Source organism: Bufo bufo, chromosome 5 (genome assembly GCF_905171765.1).
Source record: "Bufo bufo chromosome 5, aBufBuf1.1, whole genome shotgun sequence".
NCBI lineage: Eukaryota > Metazoa > Chordata > Amphibia > Anura > Bufonidae > Bufo > Bufo bufo.
In genome coordinates this window covers 436,121,788-436,147,608 of record NC_053393.1, presented here as the reverse complement: position 1 = coordinate 436,147,608, position 25,821 = coordinate 436,121,788, and the positions used below count along the sequence as shown (strand labels likewise).

At 43.2% G+C, this 25,821-nt stretch overlaps 1 protein-coding gene across 1 annotated transcript in view; it reads left to right on the top strand.

The window, feature by feature from the left end:
* The window catches only part of LOC121002178 (glyoxylate/hydroxypyruvate reductase B-like), a 38,992-nt gene that overhangs the window by 1,516 nt on the left and 11,655 nt on the right, over positions 1-25,821 (top strand). Inside the window, exons 2-4 of the mRNA XM_040433516.1 lie at positions 2,851-3,232; positions 3,838-4,009; positions 25,204-25,382. Of these exons, the coding sequence (XP_040289450.1) occupies positions 2,857-3,232; positions 3,838-4,009; positions 25,204-25,382 (727 nt within the window). The 5' untranslated portion in view covers positions 2,851-2,856. The remainder of the gene's footprint in view (positions 1-2,850; positions 3,233-3,837; positions 4,010-25,203; positions 25,383-25,821) is intronic.

The window sequence follows — 25,821 nt, the reverse complement described above, 5'->3', positions numbered from 1 at the left end:
AGAATTGAACCTCTTTCCTTGAAGTTCTTGATGATCCTATAAATTGTTGATTGAGGTGCAATCTTAGTAGTCACAATATCCTTGCCTGTGAAGCCATTTTTATGCAAAGCAATGATGGCTGCACGCGTTTCTTTGCAGGTCACCATGGTTAACAATGGAAGAACAATGATTTTAAGCATCACCCTCCTTTTAACATGTCAAGTCTGCCATTTTAACCCAATCAGCCTGACATAATAATCTCCAGCCTTGTGCTCGTCAACATTCTCACCTGAGTTAACAAGACAATTACTGAAATGATCTCAGCAGGTCCTTTAATGACAGCAATGAAATGCAGTGGAAAGTTTTTTTGGGATTAAGTTAATTTTCATGGCAAAGAAGGACTATGCAATTCATCTGATCTCTCTTCATAACATTCTGGAGTATATGCAAATTGCTATTATAAAAACTTAAGCAGCAGCTTTTCCAATTTCCAATATTTATGTAATTCTCAAAACTTTTGGCCACAACTGTACATAGAGAAAATTGGGCTGGGCATAACATTTTCAATAGATGGTTCCACAAAAACGGAACAGATACCATTTTTTTTTGCGGACCCATTGACTTGAATGGAGCCAAGCACCGTGATTTGCGGACAAGAATAGCACATGTTCTATCTTTTCACGGTACGGAAATACTGAAACGGAATGCACACGGAGACACTTCAGGTTTTTTTTTCTGAACCATTGAAATGAATGGTTAAGTATATGTACCGCATACTGAACTCAAAAAGCGGCCAGTATACTGAACGCAAAATACTGTCGTGTGCATGAGCCCTTAGGGCTGTTTCACACGAGCGAGTCCTCTGTGGGAATCACGCTCCATGTGTGAACGTGATTCTCTGTTCTGGACGCTGCTCGTCTTGCCGGAGCGCACGGCATTATACTGATTTATATGCTTTGTGCCTCTGCATAACTTTACTGTTACAGAATCATAGTGACAGCACAAAATAACATGCAGAGTTTCTGCTTTGAAATCTGAAGTCGTGTGCAGGTACCCTTAGGCCACCTGCACACGACTGCCGGTGAACGCACATAAGATCTGCATGAATTTCCGTGCAGATTTATGGGTGTTTCGGCACCATATCCACACCAAAATCTGCAAGGTCTAATTGTGGTTTTTCGTATGGATTAGATGCGGTTTTGCCGCAGATCTCAACCTTCCATTGAAAAGGGTGAAATCGGCAGCTAAAACAGCAAACATAGTTAACATGCTGCAGATTTGGAAATCTGCACGGCAGGTCATTTTCCGTACGGACACAATCCGCAAAGAGTACATGAGATTTGTGTAATTGCATACACTCTGCTGGTACTGTACTGCGCTGCAGTTTTTCCACAAGGAAATCCACGCAGAAAACCGCACGTGTTCCGCAAAGTGTGCAGGTGACCATAAGGTGAACATGCAGAGGATCCACCCTAATTGCCCTGCATATTTCTGTGCATTTATGCAGCAAAAACACTTGATAATTGCTTTTTTTGTTTGAAGATTTGTGTGCAGAAAATCAGGGGAGATTTTTGTGTGGATTTTGACAGGGATTTTCTGCACATGTTAACAATCCCACCTTACATAAGGTGCCTGATCACACAAACAATTGATATGCTGCGGATTTTAAAATCTGCACGGCAGGCCAATTTCTGCACAGAACAGTGCAGAGGTAGGTGAGGCCAGCAATACCACAGTGCAGCACAAAATACTGCCCCAGCAGAACCAAATACCATAGTGCAGCACAAAATACTGCCCCAGCAGAACTAAATACCATAGTGCAGCACAAAATACTGCCCCACTAGAACCAAATACCATAGTGCAGCACAAAATACTGCCCCAGCAGAACCAAATACCATAGTGCAGCAGAAACTACTGCTCCAGCAGAACCAAATACCGTAGTGCAGCACAAAATACTGCCTCAGCAGAACCAAATACTACAGTGCAGTATAAAATACTGCCACATTCACCATAGTATTCAACAGTATCACTGTCCTGAGGAAGGCGATGCAGTTGAATTCAGAAGGGCACCTGCAACTTTTGGTCAGGTGCATAAGTACCTGATACTCCTACGTTAATTAATGCTGAGAGCATAAGGAGGGCTCGAGCAGTCATCTGAACGTTGGCCCACCAGGAAATTTTCCTGTAGGGTCTATGGCCAGCCGCCCATGGTTTGAGCTGAAGCCAGAAGTGGACCCAGCAGGAACTAGAAGTCTTTTCTTTATACTTTTCATTCCCTTCCAACCCACTTCTGGTTTTGGCTCAAAAACTGTGTGTGACCTTACTCAGTATCAAACTCTAAAAAAATAAATAAAAAGAAAACGGTGTTCACATGGCTGCATTTTTTTATTTGCGGAACAGCACAGACAGCCTTTAATATAAATGCCTATTCTTGTCCGCAAAGCGCGGACAAGAATAGGACAAGTTATATTTTTTTAGCGGGGCCACGGAACGGAGCAACTGATGCGGACAGCACACGGAGTGCTGTCCGCATCTTTTGCGGCCCGATTGAAGTGAATGGGTCCGCATCCGAGCCGCCAAAACAGCGGCTCAGATGCGGACCCAAACAACGGTCGTGTGCATGAGGTCTAAAAGCACATGTAGATCAGAAACAGATTAGCTGCAGCTAATCATGGCTGTAGCAGATCACCACTCTGCCAGTGATTGACTGCAGAGATCACATGCCCTTGTGACTGCATCATCGCTGTACCAGTAATTGCTTTAATTTTTGTACAGCACTCTTAGCAATTTTAAAGATTCAAAGAGTTCAATGCCATCAGTTGTTTCAATGTTTGTTTTATAATGCCAACAATGTACTCAATTACTTTGTAGAAAAAAATGGAGGAACTTCCATATGCTCTGATGTCATACAGTGACGGGTCCCGTGGATTTCCAAAAAACTTTGAAGCTATTGTAAAGAAGCATTTCCAACTACTCTACCTGGAAGAATTTTCCAATAATAAGAATATGTATGCTCCAAACATACAAGCTCTCTTAGTGTGGTGGCACCTGCCTGTAGTTGACAAAGAACTTCTGGATTCTCTTCCCAGTCTTAAAGTTATAGCAAGCTCTGGAGCAGGGGTAGATCATCTGGACCTAAAGTTGATCACAAATTATGGTATAACAGTCATAAATACACCTGGTGTAGGAGATAATGCCACAGCAGATATGGGAATGGCTTTAATGTTGGCATCTGCTAAAAATGTAGTAGAAGGTAAGTAATTGCAGTGGTATACAATTGTGCCTCGCTGGGGATGGTCTTAAACAAATGGCTTGACCGTCCTCATAAGGTACTGACCTAAAAGTGGATTTTCCATCCGGAAAAAAATTAACCTTGTAATCTTACTGGTTGCAATAGGCAATTCAGTATATGGTGGTTTTATATTTCAGCCATCCTCATTATATGTCCTAACAATCTATTGCTATATACTAAACTGAATTCATTATCTGCTAAACTCATTATAATTCAGTAAATCTGTTTGGTCATGGGGGGTCACCTACGTGTAGCTTTGTGGATCATAATGGACTTAACAGTAGGGATGAGCGAACTTGTGTTTCAAGTTCAGTGTACAAGGTTCAGGTTATCTAAGAATTCCATTATGGATTCCGCTACCACGGACCATAAGTTATGGTCCGTGGTAGTGGAATCCATAACGGAATTCTTAGATAACCCGAACCTTGTACACCGATCTTGAAACCACAAGTTCGCTCAACACTACTTACCAGGATTGCTTTTCAATACTAGAATTCAGCAGTGTGGTCAGTGATAGGCCCTAAAAAGCCTCAATTTTTATTCTCAGTAAAAATTTTCTCCTACAGGGAACAGAATATCATGTTCATCAGACACCAAAGAGTTCGATTTCAACTGGGTGGGTGATGATATCACAGAGGCCACACTGGGCATCATTGGAATGGGAAGCATTGGCTATTGCATCGCTCAGCGAGCTAAAGGTTTCAGGATGAAGATTCTCTACCACAATAGGAACAGGAGGTAAGGTCAACGGGGCTACCTATTTAATGTCTTACTTCAAAAAGTTAAAGGGGTTATCTAATTTCGAGAAAACCCCCCACATGTGCCTGACCCCTCACCTGTAATATACTTGCCCCGCTCCTGGTCCCCGCACCACTGCTGCTGCTTCTCCCTGCACACGGATGAAAACATTCAGTATCGGGGGGAGCAGCCAATGGCGAACGGGGACGAGCCTCCCTTGGTCACCCGCAATGCTAGGGAGGCTCGTCCCTGTCCTCGCCTGCCATTGGCTGACACCCCCCCCCCCCCCCCCCACACACACCGGATGTTTTCATCTGTGTGCAGGGAGAAGCAGTAGCGGCGGTACGGGGAGCGGGATAAGTATATTACCGGTGAGGGGCCCGGCACATGTGGAGGATTTTCTTGAAATTGGATAACCCCTTTAACCATTTAATTGACTAATGGGCACGTAAAAGAGTAAACGTAAATTCAAACTGAAATACTTATGTCATGATGGGGTCATCTCTGATACGTGTAGTGAATGAGAGAGCGCAGAAAGCCATTACCAGACCCCTCTGTTAGAAGCTTATCTCCCCATTAACAAAAAGATTGGGCATTGAAATCCAGCATGTCCGATCCTTATGTCTCTTGACATCAGCCACTAGGGAAGAGTCGAGAGGCCACCATGCACATTAGATGGTAATGTGAATGGCCAGATTCAGACTAGACAGTCTGAAAATGCACCAGATTTATCACAATGGCTGATGTTGGATGATAAATCTGGGGCACCTTTAGACTTTCTTATCTGGCACAATTTTGGTGCGTGTAAAGTCACGCTTTCTCTCCTTCAGCTTGTCGGCAAAGGCAAAATAAGTGCCTGTGAAATGTGGGGCATGGTCTTTTGCGACAGAATTCTGACAGTATGAGCCATAGTTCTAGCTTGTTAGTAAGTCTACCCCATTATTTCTAGCCGTCTAGACCAGTGTTCCTCACCTCCAGTCCTCAGGACCCACCTGCCGGTCATGTTTTTAGAATCTCCTTAGTATTGATTAGGTGATATAATTAGTGTCAATGCATCAGGACTTACCACAAGTATTCATTCTGTAGGATATTCTCAAATCATGACCGGCAGGTGTGCCCTGAGGACTGGAGTTGAGGAACACTGGTCTAGACTAACTAACTTAGCCTAGTTCAGTATTTTCCATTTATTTTTTTCATTTAATTAATTTCATTAGGTTCTGGTACTGTCACGGATGTAATAGGGGAGAACACCAAAAGACAACAAGAGGAAGGGGAAAGACACTAGGCCTCACCGCTAGGGAAGGAAAAGGATCACCACCTATAAAACCCTGCTCCTGACCCTAACTCCTATCCGTATTGGCACTTCTCAATGGTAGAGATGCCTATACACAGGAACCTAGAAAACCCTGGTGACCCTCGGATGCCCTAAAGGTAATGACAGGGCAGAGACAACCTGTTCCTTCCCTGGTGAAGGAACCAGCGTCTCACTGAGGCCTAGTAAACAACCAGAGGGGGGAAAATACAAAACACAACAAGCGGAACACTTAACTTCTGAGGATGATGGATGAGAAGGACTTCAACACGAACCACACTCCAGCTCTTCCAAAGCCAAATGAAGCTATCCAAAGCAAGGAGTGATGGGTAAAGTCAGACTAAATAGGGATGGGTAAAGGTCACAATATCCACACCTGAACAGGAGGTGTGGACATACCAGCAACACACAGACAAAGTGAAACCAAAAGGGGCTGTCGGATCACTAATGTGCAGATAATCTTTCAGACCTTCTAAGACCTGTCAAAGGAGTGACAGGTACCACAGGTTTGCATTTTTCACACTACTGCCAACAGGTTGTGACAGCATGTGACGACCAAGTAAGGCTGAGTTTCCCGGCAGGCCGATGCCCTGGGGGCTGTAGAGAAGTGAGGAACCGCACTCTGTTTAAGTAGTATCACTGGTGCCGATCAAGGGCTTATTAGGCCGTATCCAAGTGATAAAAATTTGAGGCACTCGGTCTGGAAGTTTTGCAATTCAAATGTATTTTTTATTTTTTCATTTTTCTGCATCATCCATATGCCCGTGGTAAATTAAGGAATAACAGATTATTTCTGACCAGACGTTTCGGTCACGGTGGACCTTCATCAGTGGTCATGTTATCTGGAACAGTATTAAATACATATTTGAAGTGTTTTTATATGAATGGCAGAGCATGAAGTCACATAAATAATAATATAACATAACAAGACAATAATTAATTTACAAGCAAAATTTTATAAAGTTATAACAGCAGAGTGGATAGGCGTCCAGGGGTTGGTAAAGACGTATACGTATAAATTAATGGACAAATTCATATATTCATAGTAGTTGAATGTAGTTTGTCAAACATGATTATTTGGATGTGAACCAGAGGAATTATAATGGAGGGCAAATGATGAAAGAAGGGGAAAAACAGGAGGTTTGGACATACCAGCAGCACACAGACAAAGTAAAACCAAAAGGGGCTGTCGGATCACTAATGTGCAGATAATCTTTCAGACCTTCTAAGACCTGTCACAGGAGTGACAGGTACCACAAGTTTGCATTTTTCACACTACTGCCAACAGGTTGTGATAGCATGTGACGACCAAGTAAGGCTGAGTTTCCCGGCAGGCCGATGCCCTGGGAGCCACCCAAGCCCTCCTCACGGCCACTGGCCAGGTACATGACACCGTGATGCTCTCAGGATTAATTAATGCTAGGTGCATTAGATACTTTTGTATCTGGCCAGCATCTGCAGGTGCCCTCCTGAATTCAACTGCATCACCGTCCTGGTGATACAGCAGTATTTTGTGCTGCACCATGGCATTGCACTAAAATATTGCTGGCCCCACCTACTTCTTTTGTCCCTGCTTACTTGTGGCTTGTGTTCTCCCTTCCTACTTATGTTGCTCCGCCTTCTGTCAATTTGGACTCATCTACAACATGGGGCCCATTTCAGGTTTTTTTTTCCAGGGCCACTTTAAGTTCCTAGTCCGCCCCTGGTTCACACTTCAGTTATTTGGTCAGTTATTTCTATCAGTTATTGTGACCCAAAACCAATGGTGGAGCCCAATCAGTGACAAGGTATAATGGAAAGATTTGCACCTGTTCTGCATGTTTGATCCATACCTGATTTTAGCTAACAATAACTGATGGAAATAACTGACCAAATATCTGAAGTTTGAACTCAGCCCAAGCCTTTTAAGACTTAGAAGAATACTAGTAAAATGGTCCTAATGCGGGAGGCATGGCGTGAGCGGGCATGTAAGCAGATGCATGGTGTGGAGCTTCTGGCTAAGTCTCCTGTATATTCTCCGTTTACCTGCTGTTTTATTGGACAACTTACAACTAGCCCGTGTGGAACTGCTCCCCCTGCGACCCAGTACCTGTCAGCAATATGACGCGCCAAAAGTCCAAAGAAAAGGAGGGGAAGGAATGCGGCCTTGCTACGGCGACCAAACAACATGGGGCCACGCAAGCTGCGAAGATGTCGGAAGTGGCTGCGCGGCTAGAAAAGTTTGCCCGCTCTCCGACACTCTCAGCAAGCGTCCCAGATCTGGAGGTGGACAAGGCATCTGAACTTAAAGACGCCACTGGGAATAACTGCCCTTGCCCCATACCACTCACAGGGACGGAGGTCAGTACAGTGCTGGACATGGGAGCTGCTCCTGAGATAGAACCCACCATCAAGGATGTCTTTGCGGCGGTGGCGCAGTGCAACATGGCGCTTACCTCGTTGAATACGCATATGGGGTTTTTAAGGAGGACATTCTACTTATCAGACAAGACATGATGCAAGTGAAGGAGCGGATTGGTGAGATGGAGGGTCGACTAAGTACAATGGAAGATCAGGTACCGCCTGTAAAAAGAGACCTTCAGCGTGTAATATATAACGTCTCCCTCCTTAAATCTAAATCTGATGATCTTGAGAATAGATTGAGACCTAACAATGTCTGAATAATTGGTGTGCCTGAACATGCAGAAGGAGCTGATGCTGTTACTTTTATGGAGATATGGCTGGCTGATAAAATTGCAAGAGAGAGAGACTATCTCCCCTATTTGCGCCGCCGAGACCTCTTCTAATCAAAGTTATGCATTTTAGAGATCAGGATGCGATTTTGAGAGGCGCAAGAGTCTGTGCAGATCTTCGTGTAACCTTGTTTCCTGATTTTTCTGCGGAGCACACTTCCTAGATGTCAAAAGACGACCAAGCGTTCTACAGCTACCCTATTCCATGATCTATTCCGCCAGACTGTGTGTGGTGGCAGGAGATGCAACACATATGTTTGATAATCCAGCAGCAGCGTGCCAGTGGCTAGACGCCCATGAGAAGGATCTGCGTGCCAACACTTGAGGATAGTGTGGACTTTATGTGGTATTTGCGCTGGGTCCAATACTTTGCGGGTTAGCTGGTTACATACCAGTTCCTGGCAGGACTCTGTTAGATAAATGTTGCACTTGGCAGGGGGAGTTTTATTATGACCTTCTTTTCAGACCTTAGTTCCTATTAGACTACTTTCACATCTGCGCTTTCACTTTACGCTATTGAGATCCATCATAGGATCTCAATAGCGGGGGAAACCGCTTCCGTTTTGTCCCCATTCATTGTCAATGGGGACAAAACTGAACTAAACAAAACGGAATGCATTCTGGTGCGTCCCCATTGCGGACAGAATAACGCTGCAAGCATTGTTTTTCTGTCTGCGATGTGGTGCGGAGCAAGACGGATCTGTCATGACCCACAATGTAAGTCAATGGGGACCAATCAGTTTTCTCTGACACAAAAGAAAATGGATCCGTCCCTCATTGACTTTCAATGGTGTTCATGACGGATCCGTCTTGGTTATTTTAATCCTTTCACCCACTGAGTTTTTTTTTTTTTTTGCGTTTTCGTTTTGCGCTCCTTGCCTTCCCAGACCTATAACTTTTTTTATTTGTCTATTCACATAGCCATATGAGGGCTTGATTTCTGCTGGACAAGTTGTACTTTCCAACGCCATCATTTAATATTGCATATGATGTAGTGGAAAGCAGGAACAAAATTCCAAATGGGGTGAAATTGCAAAAAAAAAAGCTATTCCACAACAGTTTTACAGGTTTTTTATTTACGAAGTTCGATGTACGATAAAACTGACCAGTTACTTTTATTCTACAGGTCAGTAAGAATCCGGCGATACCTTGTATGTATAGTTTTTCTTGCGTTTTGATAGTGATAAAAAAATAAAGTGGGAAGAATCTGTTTTATTTTTTTTGTTGCCATATTTTGACCCCTATAATTTTTTTGTAATTATGTGTACGGAGCTGTACGGGGCTAATTTTTTTGCAGGGCGATCTGAACTTTTCATTGACACCATTCTGGGGTGTATGACTTTTTGATAAATTTTTATTACATTTTTTTGTAGAAAATGGAGCGACCAAAAACGGCAAATTGGCCATTTTGCTGCTTTTTTTCAGTTTTGTTGTTTTCCGTATGGGGAATATATTTTTACACTATTTTCGCACATCCCGACACCCATGATGTGTATTTTTTTAGTTCTTTTATTTTTTTGGGGGGGAAAGGAGGGTGATTTGAATATATATATATTTTTACACTTTTTTTTTTATAGTTCCCATAGGGAACTATAACATGCAATCATTAGATTGCTATTCTCAGACTCCAATGCACTAGCATTGGAGTCTATGAGAAAATAGCTTTTTTCCTATGGAGCCCTATTACAGGCAAGGGCTCCATAGGAAATACTATGCAGCAGCCTCCTGTCATTCACAAAGAAAGGGGCTGCTGCACACAAGCTCCGTCTCCTCCGATCGCTGCACGGGGAGACAGAGCACCAGCGGAAGCGCACGCTTTCGGTTTTCAGCGCGCTCAGATGCCGTGGTTAGGATTAACCACTGCTTGTGAGGGGTTAAATATCCGCGATCGGCATTACTGCCGGTTGTGGAAATGAGCCGTGGGTGTTTTCTCCTGAGCCCGCAGCGCTCAGGAGCAGGCGCCATCTTTAAAGACCCGGCCAGCGCCATACTATTATGTCGCTGGTCGGGAAGGGGTTAAAGATAATACAAACGATGCAGGCGGTTGTATTATAGTGACGGAAGCGTTTTTGCTGATCCATGATGGATCCTGCAAAAACACTGGTGTGAAAGTAGACTTATTCTGTACTGCGGCAAGTCACAACATTGAGTTGTGCCAGGTCCCAATGCCGTGGTAGCACTGTTAGAGCATATAATATGCTATTTCTGTTAGTCCGTATCTACATTCAGGGATCAGGAATTTCTTTTACCCCAGCTTCTCCAATGCATGGAGAAATGTCTGTTTTGTTAGCGGGTTTATTTGGGTGGGAATGGTGGGTTTGGGGGGCAGACAAGACACTATATATGTTTTACTTTGGGCTGTGCAATAGCTCTCTCGGGGTAAGCAGCATTGGGCTAGTTCTTTTCTGGAGATGGTTTGATGATGGTTTCCCTTAAGATTATTGCTTGGAATGTGCAGGGATTAGGCCAGACCTCTAAACGGCATGCTGTCTTTCACGCTTTGCAAACACAGCAATCGGCAGTACTCTGTCTTTCTGAAACACATCTTACTCCCGAAAAAAAACATCTGATTCATAAGGCGTGGATGGCGCATGAGTTTCACTCTACCTACTGCACACATGCACGGGGAGTTAGTATCCTGGTACATAGAACTCTCCCTTTTGTTGCTAGAGATACCTGTATTGATAGTAAGGGACGACGGTTTGTATGTGTTAAATGCTCCATACTCCACTTTAACCTGATATTGGTGGCAGTGTACATCTCCCCGCCGTATTCTAGTGAGATTCTGAAAAGAATTCTAGCATTCGCAGCTAAATGCCCTAATGTACCTATTCTGTTGGTAGGAGACTTTAATATGTATTTTCACTCAGTCTATTCATCATATGCGAGAGGAGTGAGTATATTAATACATCGTGATATAGATATCAAAATAGTGAAAACAGCTATAGACAGGGAGGGCTGTTATGTCCTGATGGACTATATATTGGAAGGAAGAGCATGGATAATAGCAAATGTTTACATACCCCCAGCCTTTAAAACAGACGTCCTACTAAAAATTCATGATTTTGCGCTTAACGCGGGGGATAAATCACTCTTAGTTATAGGAGATTTTAATAATGTAATAGATGGTAAAATAGATAGATGTAGATTAGGTAATACTCAAGATTTTTGCACGGGATCTAAATTAAAAAATATCACAGAGGAAATGGGCTGGATTGATATTTGGAGGGTAATGCACCCAAAATTAAAAAAATACTTATGTTTTTCAAAGACTCACAGGAGTCTACCATGGATTGATTTAGCTTTCACAAACAAAAAAGGTTCATTTGATATTGAACGGGTTAAGTATGGACAATGCGGGATTTCGGATCACAACTCAATTATTATAAATATAAAAACAATAAAAAAAAAGAGGGATGAATATAAATATAGGATGGATAAATATAATGGGTATACACGATAAGATTTTGAAAGAGATAACGGAGTTGATATGAATGATGGTTCAGCGGCAATTAATATGGTATGGGAGGCTGCAAAGGCCTTTAATAGAGGGATCATCACAAAATACACAGTAATATATAAGAAAGGAATGAGGAAAAAAATATGGGATTTGGAACAAGAGGTGGAAAAATATGAAAAAAAAGTATATTGAAAACCCCGTAGAGCAAAACTATATAATAAGTGGATAGAAAAAGTTTCCAAATTGGAAGATGATCTGTTTTTATTGGCGGAACAACAAAAAGAAAATTATGTGAGGGATAATTATATCTACGCACATACACCGGGTAAAAAGCTAGCGGCTTTGGTAGCGGCTTTGGTAGCGGTCCAGATAAAAGAAAACAACTATATCCACTGTTTAGTGGATAAATTAGGATATAAAACTGTTGAACAAACGGCCAAAATAGAACTGCTTAAAGAATATTTTGAAGATATATATAGTAGCAAGATAAATAAGAACTCGGTGCAAATACAACAGTTTTTGGATAAAATCACTATTTCCATGTTAAAGGGATTCTGTCACCAAGTTTTGGGCTATAGAGCTGCGGACATGCATGGCTAGATCGCCGCTAGCATGTCCGCAATATACCTGTCCCATAAAGCTGTGTGCTTTTATTGTGCTTAAAAAATTTGTCTTGTATGTGTCCAAGGGGCTGTACTAACCTTCCTGGAGCCCAGCCACGCCCGCCTGTAAAAGAGACCAGCACCGCCTATGTCCTCCGAATCTCCTCCTTTCATCAACGATAGATTGCCATAATCTCGCGATGCGCAGTGCCGGTATAGTGTTCCTTCCCTGTGCTGGCATCAGCCTCAGGGAAAGAACTGCGCTCGTGCATCGCGAGATTACGGCAATCTATCGTTGATGAAAGGAGGAGATTCGGAGGACATGGGCTCCTTCACAGGCGGGCGTGGCTGGGCTCCAGGAAGGTTAGTACAGCCCCTTGGACACATACAAGACTAATTTACATATATATAAAATCATTTTTTAAGCACAATAAAAGCACACAGCTTTATGGGACAGGTATATTGCGGACATTCTAGCGGCGATCTACCCGTGCATGTCCACAGCTCTATAGCCCAAAACTTGGTGACAGAATCCCTTTAACAATAGTTTAAAGGGAAAATCTGGAAGCCCCTTTAAACTCTTTAGAAGTGGACAAAATATTATCCAGGATAACAAAGAACAAGACCCCAGGAATAGATGGTTTATGCCCAATATAAAGAAATATTAATTCCAAAATTGCTTTCAATGTAAGCTGCATCGAGGAAGGTAGGAAAACTGTCAGATTCCCTGAGAGAAGCCTTAATTACACTTATCCTAAAACCTGGAAAAGATCCAGGCCCTCCGGATTCATATCGTCCCATTTCATTAATTAATACGGACAATAAAATATTAGCTAGGATTCTGGCAGCCAGACTCAGGAGCGTGGTTTCGGTACTCATTTATGAGGATCAGACGGGATTTATGTTGGGTAAAACTACAACTGATAATATCATGAGATACTTTGTGAACACCCAACTTGAACCCACAAATTGCAGCGAACGAATGATTGTAACTATAGATGCCTCAAAGGCTTTTGACACTATAGAATGGCCCTTTTTAATTACAACACTGAAGAAAATGGGATTTGGGGACAACTTTGTCTCATGGGTCAAGTTATTATACACTGAAGTTTCTGCAAGGGTGATATATCGAGAAAATTCAGATAACATACAGATTGGCAGAGGGGTTAGACAGGGTTGACCCCTCTCCCCTCTGCTCTTTGCCATAGCCATGTAGCCGTTAGCTGATATGATCAGACAAGATAAAGAAATCGTGGGGTTCAGGTTTGGTGACCATGAAGAAAAAATTGCTTTATATGCAGATGACATTATGCTGTTTGTAGGTTCTCATGGATCACTTACTAAGATTTTCCAGGTATTTGATTATTATAGCAAATATGCTGGACTTAACATGAACTGGTCGAAATCGGCCCGATTGATCCTCTAAACCGGGATCACTGGAAATTAAGAGGATTAACGAACCTGTTAAATATCTGGGTATTCAAATAACCCTAAAGACTACATTCAGTTGAATGTGGTCCCCAAAATACAGGAAATTAGGAAGAAAATAGACGTATGGAAAAGATTATATGTCTCAATGGCAGGCCGTATTTCTTTGGTGAAAATGTGTTTATTACCCTCAATGAATTACATTTTGTGGAATACACCGGTAATAATCCCCAAAAGAATTTTTTAAATAATTCTTAGCCTTTTAATGGATTTGATATGGTGAGGCAAAAAAAGGATAAAAGCACAAATATTGTGCATCCATGAGAGGGAGGGCGGATTATCAGTCCCAAAATTTTGAACTTTATTTTATTTCTGGCCATATTAAAAACAAGATTACATGGAGTAATACGCAAAGATACAAGACCATGATAGCAGGGATTAATAGAAGGTTGTATAACTGCAGTATTTTTCAATTAGCGGAAGCTGGTATTTTGGCATAACAGAAATGGAGTAAAATATCGTTATTTGAGCTGATGGCCAGGGTCTGGACTGAAGCAAGAGAACTGTGGCCTCAGAGTGGACTCCATGCTGACACCATATTGTGGGATAATACTCACCTTATAGAATTAAAGTCAATCGAACAGAAAATCTGTGATGGAAACATGGAGTTTACAAATTGGGCCAGGTATGGAAAGAGGGGGATATAATACCATATGAAGATCTTAAAAATGAGTATGGACTGGGTAATAAAGAGCGGAGGTTTTTCTACTTACAATTAAAACAAGCACTGCGAACGATGTTAGGAAAAGGTACACAACTTGTTACCCTTCCGCAGCCTTTAGCCAATATCTCTAAATTAACAGCAGGGGGGTAAATTAGTTTCTAAAATATATGAATGTCTGTCACACCAAAAGACTAAGAGAAGAGCAGTTAATAGCCTAATGCACAAATGGCAAGATGTTTTAAATTCTCAACGGGGGGAGTTTTGGGAATTGGCCATACAGGCAAAAAATAGGGTTTCAAACAACTTTTCCCATAGAATTACTCAATTTAATATATTATATTGTCTATACTACTCCCCTAAGTTTTTAATGAAGTGCTATAAATCTAAAGAATTTAGTTGTCAAAAATGCGGGGAGGTAGGGGTGGGCGATGTCCATATACTTTGGACATGTATAAAGATTCAAGAGTTTTGGGAAAAGGTTAATGAAAGAATAGAGAAATACCACCAATTTAAAGTGCCTGGTAAATACCAAGAAAAAATAGATTTATCAGAACGTGGCAGAAATGGCTAAAATAGTGGCTTTTCTTGGGGATGGCGGTTATTAAGAGTTGGGGCCGTGGGGCGGGGGAGAGAGGGAGAAAGGAGGGGGAATTTATTTTATTTTATTATTTTATTTATTTTAGTCCTCCTGAGGGAGGGAGCAGGCAGCAGGTAAAGGGTGGGTGGGTGGGTGGAAATATGTAAATTGTATATATATTGCTAAATTTTTGTAAGAAGTTTGTAAAAATAATACAAATTTAAATAAAATAAAATAAAAAATATGGATTTCGACAGGTTCCTAGATAAGTTTTAATTCAGCTGTCCGTGGCCCTGGTATCTCCCCCACCTCACTGGCTAGGTTACTGATGGAGATTGATTTATATGACCTATGGAGGGTTATGTATCAGGGGGAGCGGCAGTACTCGTGCTACTCCTGCTCACATAACTCGCAGTCCAGAATAGACCTGGTGATTGGATCTCCATCCTTAATGGCTATAACTCAGGAGGTCACCTACCTTCCCGGCAGCATCTCTGACCATTCCCCAGTTCTGATACAGCTGCGCCTAGGGAATTTGGGACAAGGTCCAAGGCCCCTATGGCATCTTAACCCGTTCTGGCTCCATCTAGTGGACACGGGTACTACAATTTCTAGTGCCATTGTAGACTTTTTCAGTCACAATATAGGGTCTGCATCTGGACCCATGGTATGGGACGCAATGAAGGCATATGTCAGAGGATTATGTATCAAAAGTATTAGTGTGCACAAGACCAAAAGCAAGGCTCTGACAGTGAAGCTCTCCAATAGGGTTTTCTCCACAGAGTGTAAATATATTGAATGTCTGTCACCCGAAAATGCAGCTAGCTGGAAGGAAGCCAAGGGCTTGTTGAAAGAACATTTGCAAGTTAGAACCGGAAATAAGCAATTTTTCAAGAAGGAGGAGAGTGCTGGTCACTTACTGTGTGACCTCCATTAGAATGTAGAGGAGGAATTGGTTACTGGAGCTACTGATATCTTGGGAGTGTTCCATGCTTATTTCAAGGATGTACATAGGTCTAAGGCGCTAGTTAACTCGATAGAGATGATTATTTATCAGCCATTTTCATGCCTACTCTCTCTGTGGAGCATAGACAGCTTCTTGATGAAGACATTTCTCTGGAGGAACTTGAGATAGTGCTGGAGGAACTTGAGAAGGCGTCTGGTGGGGACAGCTTGGCGGGAGAATTTTATAAGTGATTTTACTCCCACATCTCCTCGATGTCTAAAATGACTCTCTTCGGACTGGCATCCTTCCCAGTTCGAAGAGAGAGGCGATTTGTGGTGGTGATCCCAAAACCTGGTAAAGCTCTTACACAGGTGGATTCTTATCGGACCATTTTCCTGTTAACACTGGACATTAAAGTACTAGCCAAGGTCCTAGCTAATAGGTTATTGAGTGTCATTAATACTGTGGGCAGTTATGACCAAAAAAGGGTTTGGCCCTATTTTCCTAAAGTGGGTAAAATTGCTTTATAAGGAGCCAAGAGCTAAAATCCGGGTCAATGGGGGCATGTCCTTAGAGAGGGGGACAAGGCAAAGCTGTCCTTTGTCCCCTCTTCTTTTTGCCATTGCTATAGAGCCTCCAGCGTGTATGCACAGAACTACACCACTAATAGCTGGCTTTAAAAGGGGATGTGCTGCTATATGTTGGAGATTTGGCCTCATCAATAGACCCTATCATATTTCTGATTTCTGAATTTGGCAAGTAATCTGGGTTGCTTATTAATTGGAGCAAGTCAGTAATACTGCTGTTGTCCCCGCCTCCACAGAGTCTCTTGTCTTCTTCATACCAATCTCAAAGTTGTGCCATCCTTTAAATATCTGGGTGTTGAGGTATCTATTAATCCACATAGATACATACAAGACAATGTAGTGCTGCTATTGGCTAAGTTTAAGCTTAAAGCTGCTTCCTGGCATATGTTGCCACTGTCTCTAATAGGCAAGGTGATAATGCAGCTGCTCCTATATATACTTCTTAACTCACCAGTATGGATCCCTGTGGGGGCAAAGACCCCTTACTCTAATTTATGCTGAGTTCCAAATCATCATTGCCCATAGATTTAGATTGACTGATACTCAGTGATCAAACAAGTCTCTGTTTATTCAAAGCAAAATGTACATAATCCTATACTGATTTGGGGGAGGAAGAAAACCACCCACACACGTCTCATAAAGGTCATGATCACATTTGCTTACAGAAGCAGTAAATATGAAACAACCAGCTTAACCACAAATTAGTTTCTCTGAAAATTATAAGAGGAAACAAAATCAGGTGCAGACAGCTAAAACTGCAATGACATTTAAAAATGAAAAAGAGGAAGTATGTGAAATATGTAACCATTGTCTTAAAATAATCACAAGCACTTCAACCTTTTAAGATGGCTGACATAAGACAAGGAAAGATCTCTTGTCCTCAACCTTTTAAGATGGCTGACATTAGACAAGAAAAGATCTACTATCCCTCACATTTACCTTATTTGAGACAATGGGGAGCCCATAAGATCTGGCTGGCCTTACCCCAGATGTTTCACCTCATGGATGAAATGTACATCTGTAGGTTACCTTGGGGATCTATATATGGGCAACAAGCGGGTCCCACAACCTGGCACATTCCTCCATTTTTGGCTGTAACATAGTCTAGAACTAATGTTTGTTGGTTGGTGACAATGATCAACTGGTTTTGCACAATGTTCGAGGTATTCATCAGTCTCATCACTTCCCATGTTTGATCATCTAGATAATCAGTTGCCACCACCAAATGATCCCACATCTGCACTATCATGGGATATATGAAAAGACTACTAAGAATTTTATTGGAAATGCTAATTTCTACAACATGTGGCTGTATTGTCCTTAGCCCTTCAATACAAAGTATGTTTTGGTACAGTGTTTATATCTATGTCAGAATGGGGTATTATGAAGGTTGCAGGAGTAAGTCGGGCAATTGTACATAAACCAGTGACATTTCTGGGCAACCACTTGTATGCCTTATCCCCACAGACTAGGTATATACTTTCTGGGACTGCAACTACCGTACTATTAAACAACTGAGTTATCAATTTGGCCATCTGGACACCTTCTGCCAGTTTTTGTCTCTTTTCCTGACTCTCTGAGGCGTTAGAGGTCATTCCAGCAATGAAATCAACCAAGGTACAGTTGGTGCAGGCCAGATTTATACCCTTTACAGGATCTATACCAACACACTGTACCAGGCTGTTCGGGTTAGAGTCATTGCAGCAGAATTTGTCATAAAGACTAAAAGACATACCTTTCGACTACATTTGCAAGCAATGACAGTGTGACTAACTTGGAAAACATGACACATTGCACCACATGTTCTCGTTCCAGGGGGTAGAGCTATAATCAACTGGTGGCCCTGATCTGTTTTCCATGAGCCAGGGAGGCTCAGCCCGCCCCATCCTGCAATGGGTAAGGGTACCTCCTTGTTTTAGGTTTTGGACTTAACCTACATCATGCCTGTGAAAAAGATAGTAGAGTTGGAAAGTTCAGTTAATTCAGAAAAACTGAGGGGCACAGTAAAATAGGGCATAGTGGCTGAACTCACAGGACTGTGAGTACAGATCCAACAGTCTCTCAAATTTTCAGTGTCGCTTAGCCCCTTAAACAACAATTGATGGTGCCGTATCAAAGCATTGTCCCATTCATCATTCAGTGGATAAAACACTGCTGACACGCTCAAGGTCAGAGCCACTGCCAACAGAAGGACCCTCATCCTGTGGTTTCAAGACTTTCTTGCAGTGAGAAGCGTGTATCCAGTTGGGTTTTCCATGAACTTTTACAGCAGTCTCAGTCTTTAACAAAACTTGGAAGGGACCATCAAATCTGGGCTCAAATGTCTTTCTCACGTGCCTTTTTATGACAACCCAATCACCATGCACCAGGGTGTGTGTCTCTTCCACTGAGTCTGGATCTGGAATGGAAGCAAACACTTGTTTATGATTGTGCTCCAACCTGCGGGTGAGGGCCTTCATGTAACTGACCATGCTGTCAGTCTGGAGCTGCAACTGTTGAGGAAAATACAGCCCCAGTTTGGGTACAGAACCAAACAAGATTTCATATGGGGATAGGCCAGACCTTTTCCCTGGGGTGGTGCGGATGGAGTACAGGCAATGTCGGACTGGGGTACCTAGGGCCCACCAGTAAAATTTATTTTGGGGGCCCACCGTACGGATACATTCAAATATAATAAATAATCTAAAAAGTTTTTTTATATGAACATAAGCTGGTTGAGGTGCTGTACATTGAATATATGTATGGAGTGCAGTAAATCTAATCTGTTATGTGCCATTTGTGCAGGGGGTGGGAGACTAGGGGCCCATCGGGGGATTCGCATGTACCCCTGTGGGTCAGTCCGAGCCTGAGTACAGGGCAAGGGGAAGGCACTCCGTCCAGGGCTTCCCGGTCTCCTTCATAGCCTTCTAGATTTTTAATTTAATAGTGTCTATCACCCACAGTCTCTCCACACGGCCACTGGACTGTGGGTGATAGACCGTGTGAAAGGACTGAGTGACCCCCAAGGCTCCCATCACCTCCCTCATCACCTCCCCTGTGAAATGGCTTCCTTTGTCTGATTCTATCTCTTCAGGGACTCCATACCTGCACACAAGTTGACTGACCATTTTATTTGCAGTATTCTTGGCATTTGCAATAGATACAGGGTAAGCCTCCGGCCATCCTGAAAAGAGATCATCGCACACAAGCACATATTCGTATGTTCCTACCTTTGGTAACTGTATATAGTCTATTTGCAGTCTCTGGAATGAGTAAAATGGCCTAGGTGTATGTTTCTTAGGTGTCTTAACTACCTGTCCGGGGTTGTTTAGAGCACAGATCATACAGCCTTGTACAAATCTACTGGCAATAGTGGAGAAACCAGGTGCGACCCATCTCTTCAGTACCGTGCTCACCATAGGACCCTTTGCTTAGTGTGGGGGCCCGTGGGCCTCCTGTGCCATCATAGGATAGAGTTCATACGTCACGAAGAGCGGAAGCGTGCGCATACATATGACCGAAAACGAAGTCAGCGATTAAGTGCTTAGACATGCGCAGTGACCAACAATATTAGCAACTGGCACTAAGTGTCAGCGCAACTCAAACGGCGCAGCTGAATGCTCATTGGTTAATGAAGTAGTAGGAGGAGTTGTCGTCAAGCTTCATTTAGTAGACATGCATGGATTGGCCGATCGGTCTGGCCCACAGTAACAGAGACACACATTGGTCAATAGAACTGTTACACATGCAGGGAGGTTTTATAAGCTCGGCCCCGCCCCCAACACACACTTCACTGCCCATACCCCTGAAGACGCCAAGTGTTTGGCGAAACATGTCGGGGGGCAGAAAGTGACATTAGTGTGTTTTAGCCAGCATATGTCTAGACTAGATAAAGGTCTGGTAGATATATTAGTAATAGTAGTGTACTCCACGAAGGCACCTGAGGTGCACGCGCTGTGAAAGCAACAGTGTGCACCAACTGAGCACAGATGATGCCATAAGAAAAGCAAAGAGCTAAACAGCTATAAGTGAAGAGTGCCCTCTAGTGGATTCACGCAATATTCAGACCTACTGTGACTATCAATACTTACAAGGCAGGCATAGCTGATCATTTTAATTTTAGAGTTCTAGTTATATTAAGGACAAGAAATAAATGTTATATTTTATATTTAATAACACGTGTCAACCCAGGGACGATTAATGGTCCTAGTGACCAATTGTAAATAAATTGAATGTAAAGTCCCAACACGTGTTAGGGGGCAATATGTAAATAAAGCGAGATCATAGGATAGAGGGCTCTGGGTAGGCATATTTTTCATGACACTTCCTAGGGTCCCTGCCCATTTGGCACTGCTCCTCTCTGAGTCCAGGAGGTCTTTTCTCCATCTGCCTGTGCAGACAGTTTAATCAACAGGTCTTCAGACATGTGGTGAGGCTCCAGGATGCCGACAGGGATTACCTTGGGTTTACAAGGCTTCATTGCTGCCTCTTTTGCAGCCCCATCTGCCCTGTTGTTGCCCCTAGCCTCACGGGTTTGTTGTCTGGTATGTGCCTTAACCTTGACAATGGCTACTTTCTCTGGAAGCAGTAGTGAGTTCATTAGTTCAAACACTGAGTCTTTGTTCTTTATAGGTTTTCCTGCAGAGGTAAGGAAGTCCCTGGCTCTCCAAATAGGGCCATAATCATGTGCAATACGAAACCCCTACCTGGAGTCTGTAAAAATATTTGCTTGTTTACCTTGTGCCATTTTACATGCTTCAGAGATTGCCTTCAACTCCTGTGCTGACATGTGAGGAGGGAGTGGTTTAGCCAGTACTGCCTCATGTTGCGTGACCACTGCATATCCAGTATCAAATCGGCCATTCTCCCCCATGTATCTGCTGCCATCTACAAAAAACTCAAAATTAGGATTAAGTATGGGTTGATCATGTACATGTGACAAGCCAGAAGTTTCTTGTCGCATTAATTAGACACAATAATGTTCATCAGTATCTTGTAATTTTTGGAAAAGAGGGCCTGTACTCCCTTCCCCCATTTCTGAATCCGAAAATGGTAGGAAAGTTGCAGTATTCAGAGTAGTACATCTCTTGAAAGTAATGGACTCAGGCATAAGTAAAGAACATTGCAACCGTAGTTGGAGTACCATGGATATGTGCTTTGGTTGCACCTGACTTAGGATACCTTGGATGTCATGAGTGGTCTGTACCACCAGGGGATAGTCAAGTACAACTTCAGAATCTTTTTCCACCATCAGCTGCACCATCAGCTGACACAGGAGGTGGCGCCGCGTGAGACTGGATCTAATCTGGCAGAGAAATAGGCAATCGGTAACCATGTTTCTGGGTCAGGACTGAGGTACTATGGCCACTCAGTTCTGAGCAGAACAGGTTAAAAGGCTGGTCATAGTCTAGTATGCTCAGTGCCAGTGCTGACAGGATTGCCAATTTGAGTGAGTAAAAAGAATCCTCTGCAGGGCCGCTGATTGAAAAAGGATCAGAGGCCAAGCAGTCATAAAGGGGTTGCATCAACACTGATGCATTCCGGATCCAAGGTCTACAATAGGACACCAGTCCTAAAAACATTCTGAGGGGCTTCAGCCCCTGAGGGAGTGGAATGTCCTTCACAGCCTGTTTTCTTTCCTCGGTGAGGTGCCGGGCACCTTCTGACAAACAGCGACCGAGGAAAGTGACACGGGATTGGAAAAACTGCAGCTTGTCTTTGGAAGACTTACACCCATTTTCTGACAGGAAAATCAACAGTGACAGAGATGCATTTTTACAAGTGTCATAGTCAGGAGCACATAACAATAGATCATCAACATATTGTAACAAAACAACCTGATCAGGAACCCACCAACCTGTCAGGACTGATTGGAAGGCTTGAGTATACATGGTGGGTGAGTTTTGAGCTCCCTGCGGCAATACCGTCCATGTATACTGTTTACCCTTAAATGTGAATGCAAAAAGATATTGACATGTCACGTGGATTGGGACACTGAAAAATGCATTTGCAAGGTCAATCACAGTATAACACGATGCCCTCAGAGGCACTGTGACAACAAGGTGTGTGGATTCGGGACAATTGGAGTCTGCAGGACAGTAACCTTATTGACTTCCCATAAGTCATGCACCATCCTATAAGTCACAGGCTGGCATTTTACTGCTTTCTTTTTTACCCGAAACAGGGGGGTGTTTGCGGGAGAATTAGTCACCACCAGGACCCCAATTTGAACATACTGGTCAATCTGAGTGACCACAGATTGTTCTTGTGCATCCTGGTTTTAAATGTACCATGAAAGGAGTGACATCTAATCTGCCAATATCAATTTTACCCTTTGCCCACAATTTTTCGGGGACTGGCTGCAGGTCCTGCTCCAATTGTAGAACACAGGATGTTTGGTCTGGCTCCAGGTGTAAAGCTAGAATCCGGGTTAAAACATCATCGGGGGTTTCAACATCTACATGTGTGGTACCATCCTCATTAAAGTAAATATGAGCCCCCAGTGCCTGCAGGACATCTGTACCCAACAAATTGAATGGGATATTTTCTTTTACTAACAACTGAGTCACCACTGTACTGTCTTTGATCTTTAACTTCATAGGTATGGTCTCTGGGATGAATACCACTTCCCTTGGGAACCCTGATGCGGGGACACACTGTGTGCTTATCTGCCATGGCTTAATATAATCAGGATTGATCACTGTCTTGGCTGCCCCTGTGTTTATTAAGAAAGGAACCTGTTGGTTGCATACCTGGACTGGTATCTCAATTTGGCAGCCCACGGCTGGATGCAGTCATGGCAGATAAGGACACGGGGTTGCCGGCTTCCTATTGTGAGGTCACTGGACCAGGGGTGTGCACTGAACCCTGGTTCTGTGAGTTCATCTGTTGTCCTTGAGGGGGTAACCGGCAATTTCTGCGTATCTGACCAGGTTTGCCACAATTGTAACATCTGAAGTCACCCCTCTTCTGTCTGGTCTGTCCCTGTTGACCAGACCATGGTCTCTGTTGTCCTTGTACCATATTGATTTTTGAGGATTTGGTAGTGGATATGTCTAGTTCCAAACCCTTAGCAGCAGCAACTAACTGAGGTAGTGCTGTCACCCTCCATTCAGGCTTACATGCCTTCAGTTTTGTCTGGAGGGCAGGTCTCAGTCTCTCCATGATAGCAGATGTCAGTATCTTCTGTCTCCATAGGTCCAGTGGTATCCCAACCCATGTCCGTCCACACTGTCCGTAGTCTAGACTCAAATGCCACTACGTCTTCTTTAGTCTCCTGTATTATGTATTTTAAACTACGGGCACGGTCATCTTCCTTTGTCCTGTACCATCTACCAAAAAATCTGCAATATTCTATGCCTGATGCGTCAGTTTTTTCCAGTCAGACCATGAGGACTGGTCAGTTTTTACCCTTTCAGACAGTAATTGTTCTTTTAGAGGGTTAAATGGTGATTCTCCCATTTTTAAGGCCACTAAGTCATTTAAGTCAGCCCATGTAGCCTTATATGTAGCTTGTATCTGTTGTAACATAGGGTGGACAGGCATAGGTCTTGTCAATGGGTCAGGAATTCTACCTAAAAGTCCCATTTGGTCCTTAGGACTCCATGGGGAGTAAGACAATATGTGCTGTTGCATATATTGGACTTGATCACCGGGTGGTGGTGCCTGAGGGGCTTGATTGTCTCCCCCGTCTCCTGGTCCCCCTCCTCCATCCACTGGTGGAGGTGGAGGGACTTGTGAGGTGAATCCAGTATGTATGTTGACCGGATAGAGGCCTGTACGCAGTCTAGGTCAGGATGCCCCACATACTCTACAAGTTTCCGTCCAGTCAGGATTCTGGTTTATACACATTGTACATATCCAGCCTAGTCTATCCATTGTCCCAAAATATGACGGTGGGGGAGCAGAAGGTGGCGGACATATTTTCTTTTCTGTCTCACTGTCATTGTCATGTTTTACGCTTGTGTCATAATACAAATTTCCTCCAAATGTTACATTTGCCCATTTTTCATTCTTCACTTTCTCTGCTGCCCAACACCAACATTCCACAACCTCCTCACATTCCTGATCCTTCATCCAACCACTATGTGTTCTTTTGAACCTTTCCCAAACTTCAGAATCTAAGGGCTCTTTCACACTTGCGTTGTTTTGTTCCAGGATAGAGTTCCGTCGTCGGGGCTCTATGCCGGAAGAATCCTGATCAGGATTATCCCCATGCATTCTGAATGGAGATAAATCCGTTCAGGATGCATCAGGATGTCTTCAGTTCCGGACCGGAACGTTTTTTGGCCGGAAAAAATACCGCAGCATGCTGCGCTTTTTGCTCTGGCCAAAAATCCTGAACACTTGCCGCAAGGCCGGATCCAGAATTAATGCCCATTGAAAGGCATTAATCCGGATCTGGCTTTAAGCTAAACGTCGTTTCGGCGCATTACCGGATCCGACGTTTAGCTTTTTCTGAATGGCCATGGCTGCCGGGACGCTTCCGGGACGCTAAAGTCCTGTTTGCCATGGTAAAGTGTAGTGGGGAGCGGGGGAGCAGTATACTTACCGTCCGTGCGGCTCCCGGGGCGCTTCAGAGTGACGTCAGGGCGCCCCACGCGCATGGATGATGTGATCGCATGGATCACGTCATCCATGCGCATGGGGCGCTCTGACGTCATTCTGGAGCCGCTGCATGTATGCCGTATCACCACCGGATTCCATTATAGCCAATAGTGATCTGCCGGTGATCTGTTGAATCCGGCAATGACTGATCCGGTGAACTCTGGCAGGCTGTGAACATGACCTGATTAACATTTTTTATGCCAGCACTAACATAAATGTACTACTATGATTTTCAAACAGAACTGTGGAAGAAGAAACGGAAGTCGGAGCTGAATACTGTAGTAACATGGCTGATTTGCTTCAGCAGTCTGACTTTGTAATGCTGGTTGTCAGGCTGACACCAGACACACACAATTTGATTGGTCGAGAGGAATTTCAATTAATGAAGCCCACAGCCACTCTTATCAACATTAGCAGAGGTATGTTTCTCAAATATAATGTACATAAAATGCATCCAAATGCTATTTGAGACATAATGTCAAGCATTCTGACATTTTTACCTATACCATGAGGCTGATCAAACCTTGCAGCATGATTGTCAGCTACACTGTAGTTTCCTACTGTAACACATAGAAAATTATGTCTGCGTGAGTTCCAGGATATCCCCCATTCCCCTCCCTCTTTTCACAATTATGTCTGACAACTGTCTACAGTAAGGCTTTATGCACTCGAATGGAAAAAATGGCTGTTTGATGGCCGTTTAAGTAAAGGCCATCACACTGCCATTTTTATAACGAGTTGAAGTCATTGGGCCAGATTTATCATTAGCTCAGGTCAGAATAATGGAGTGAAAAAGTCCCAAAAAAAGTCCCAAACGCTAAAACTGCGCACAAATTTGCGACTTTTTTCTGCTCTGCA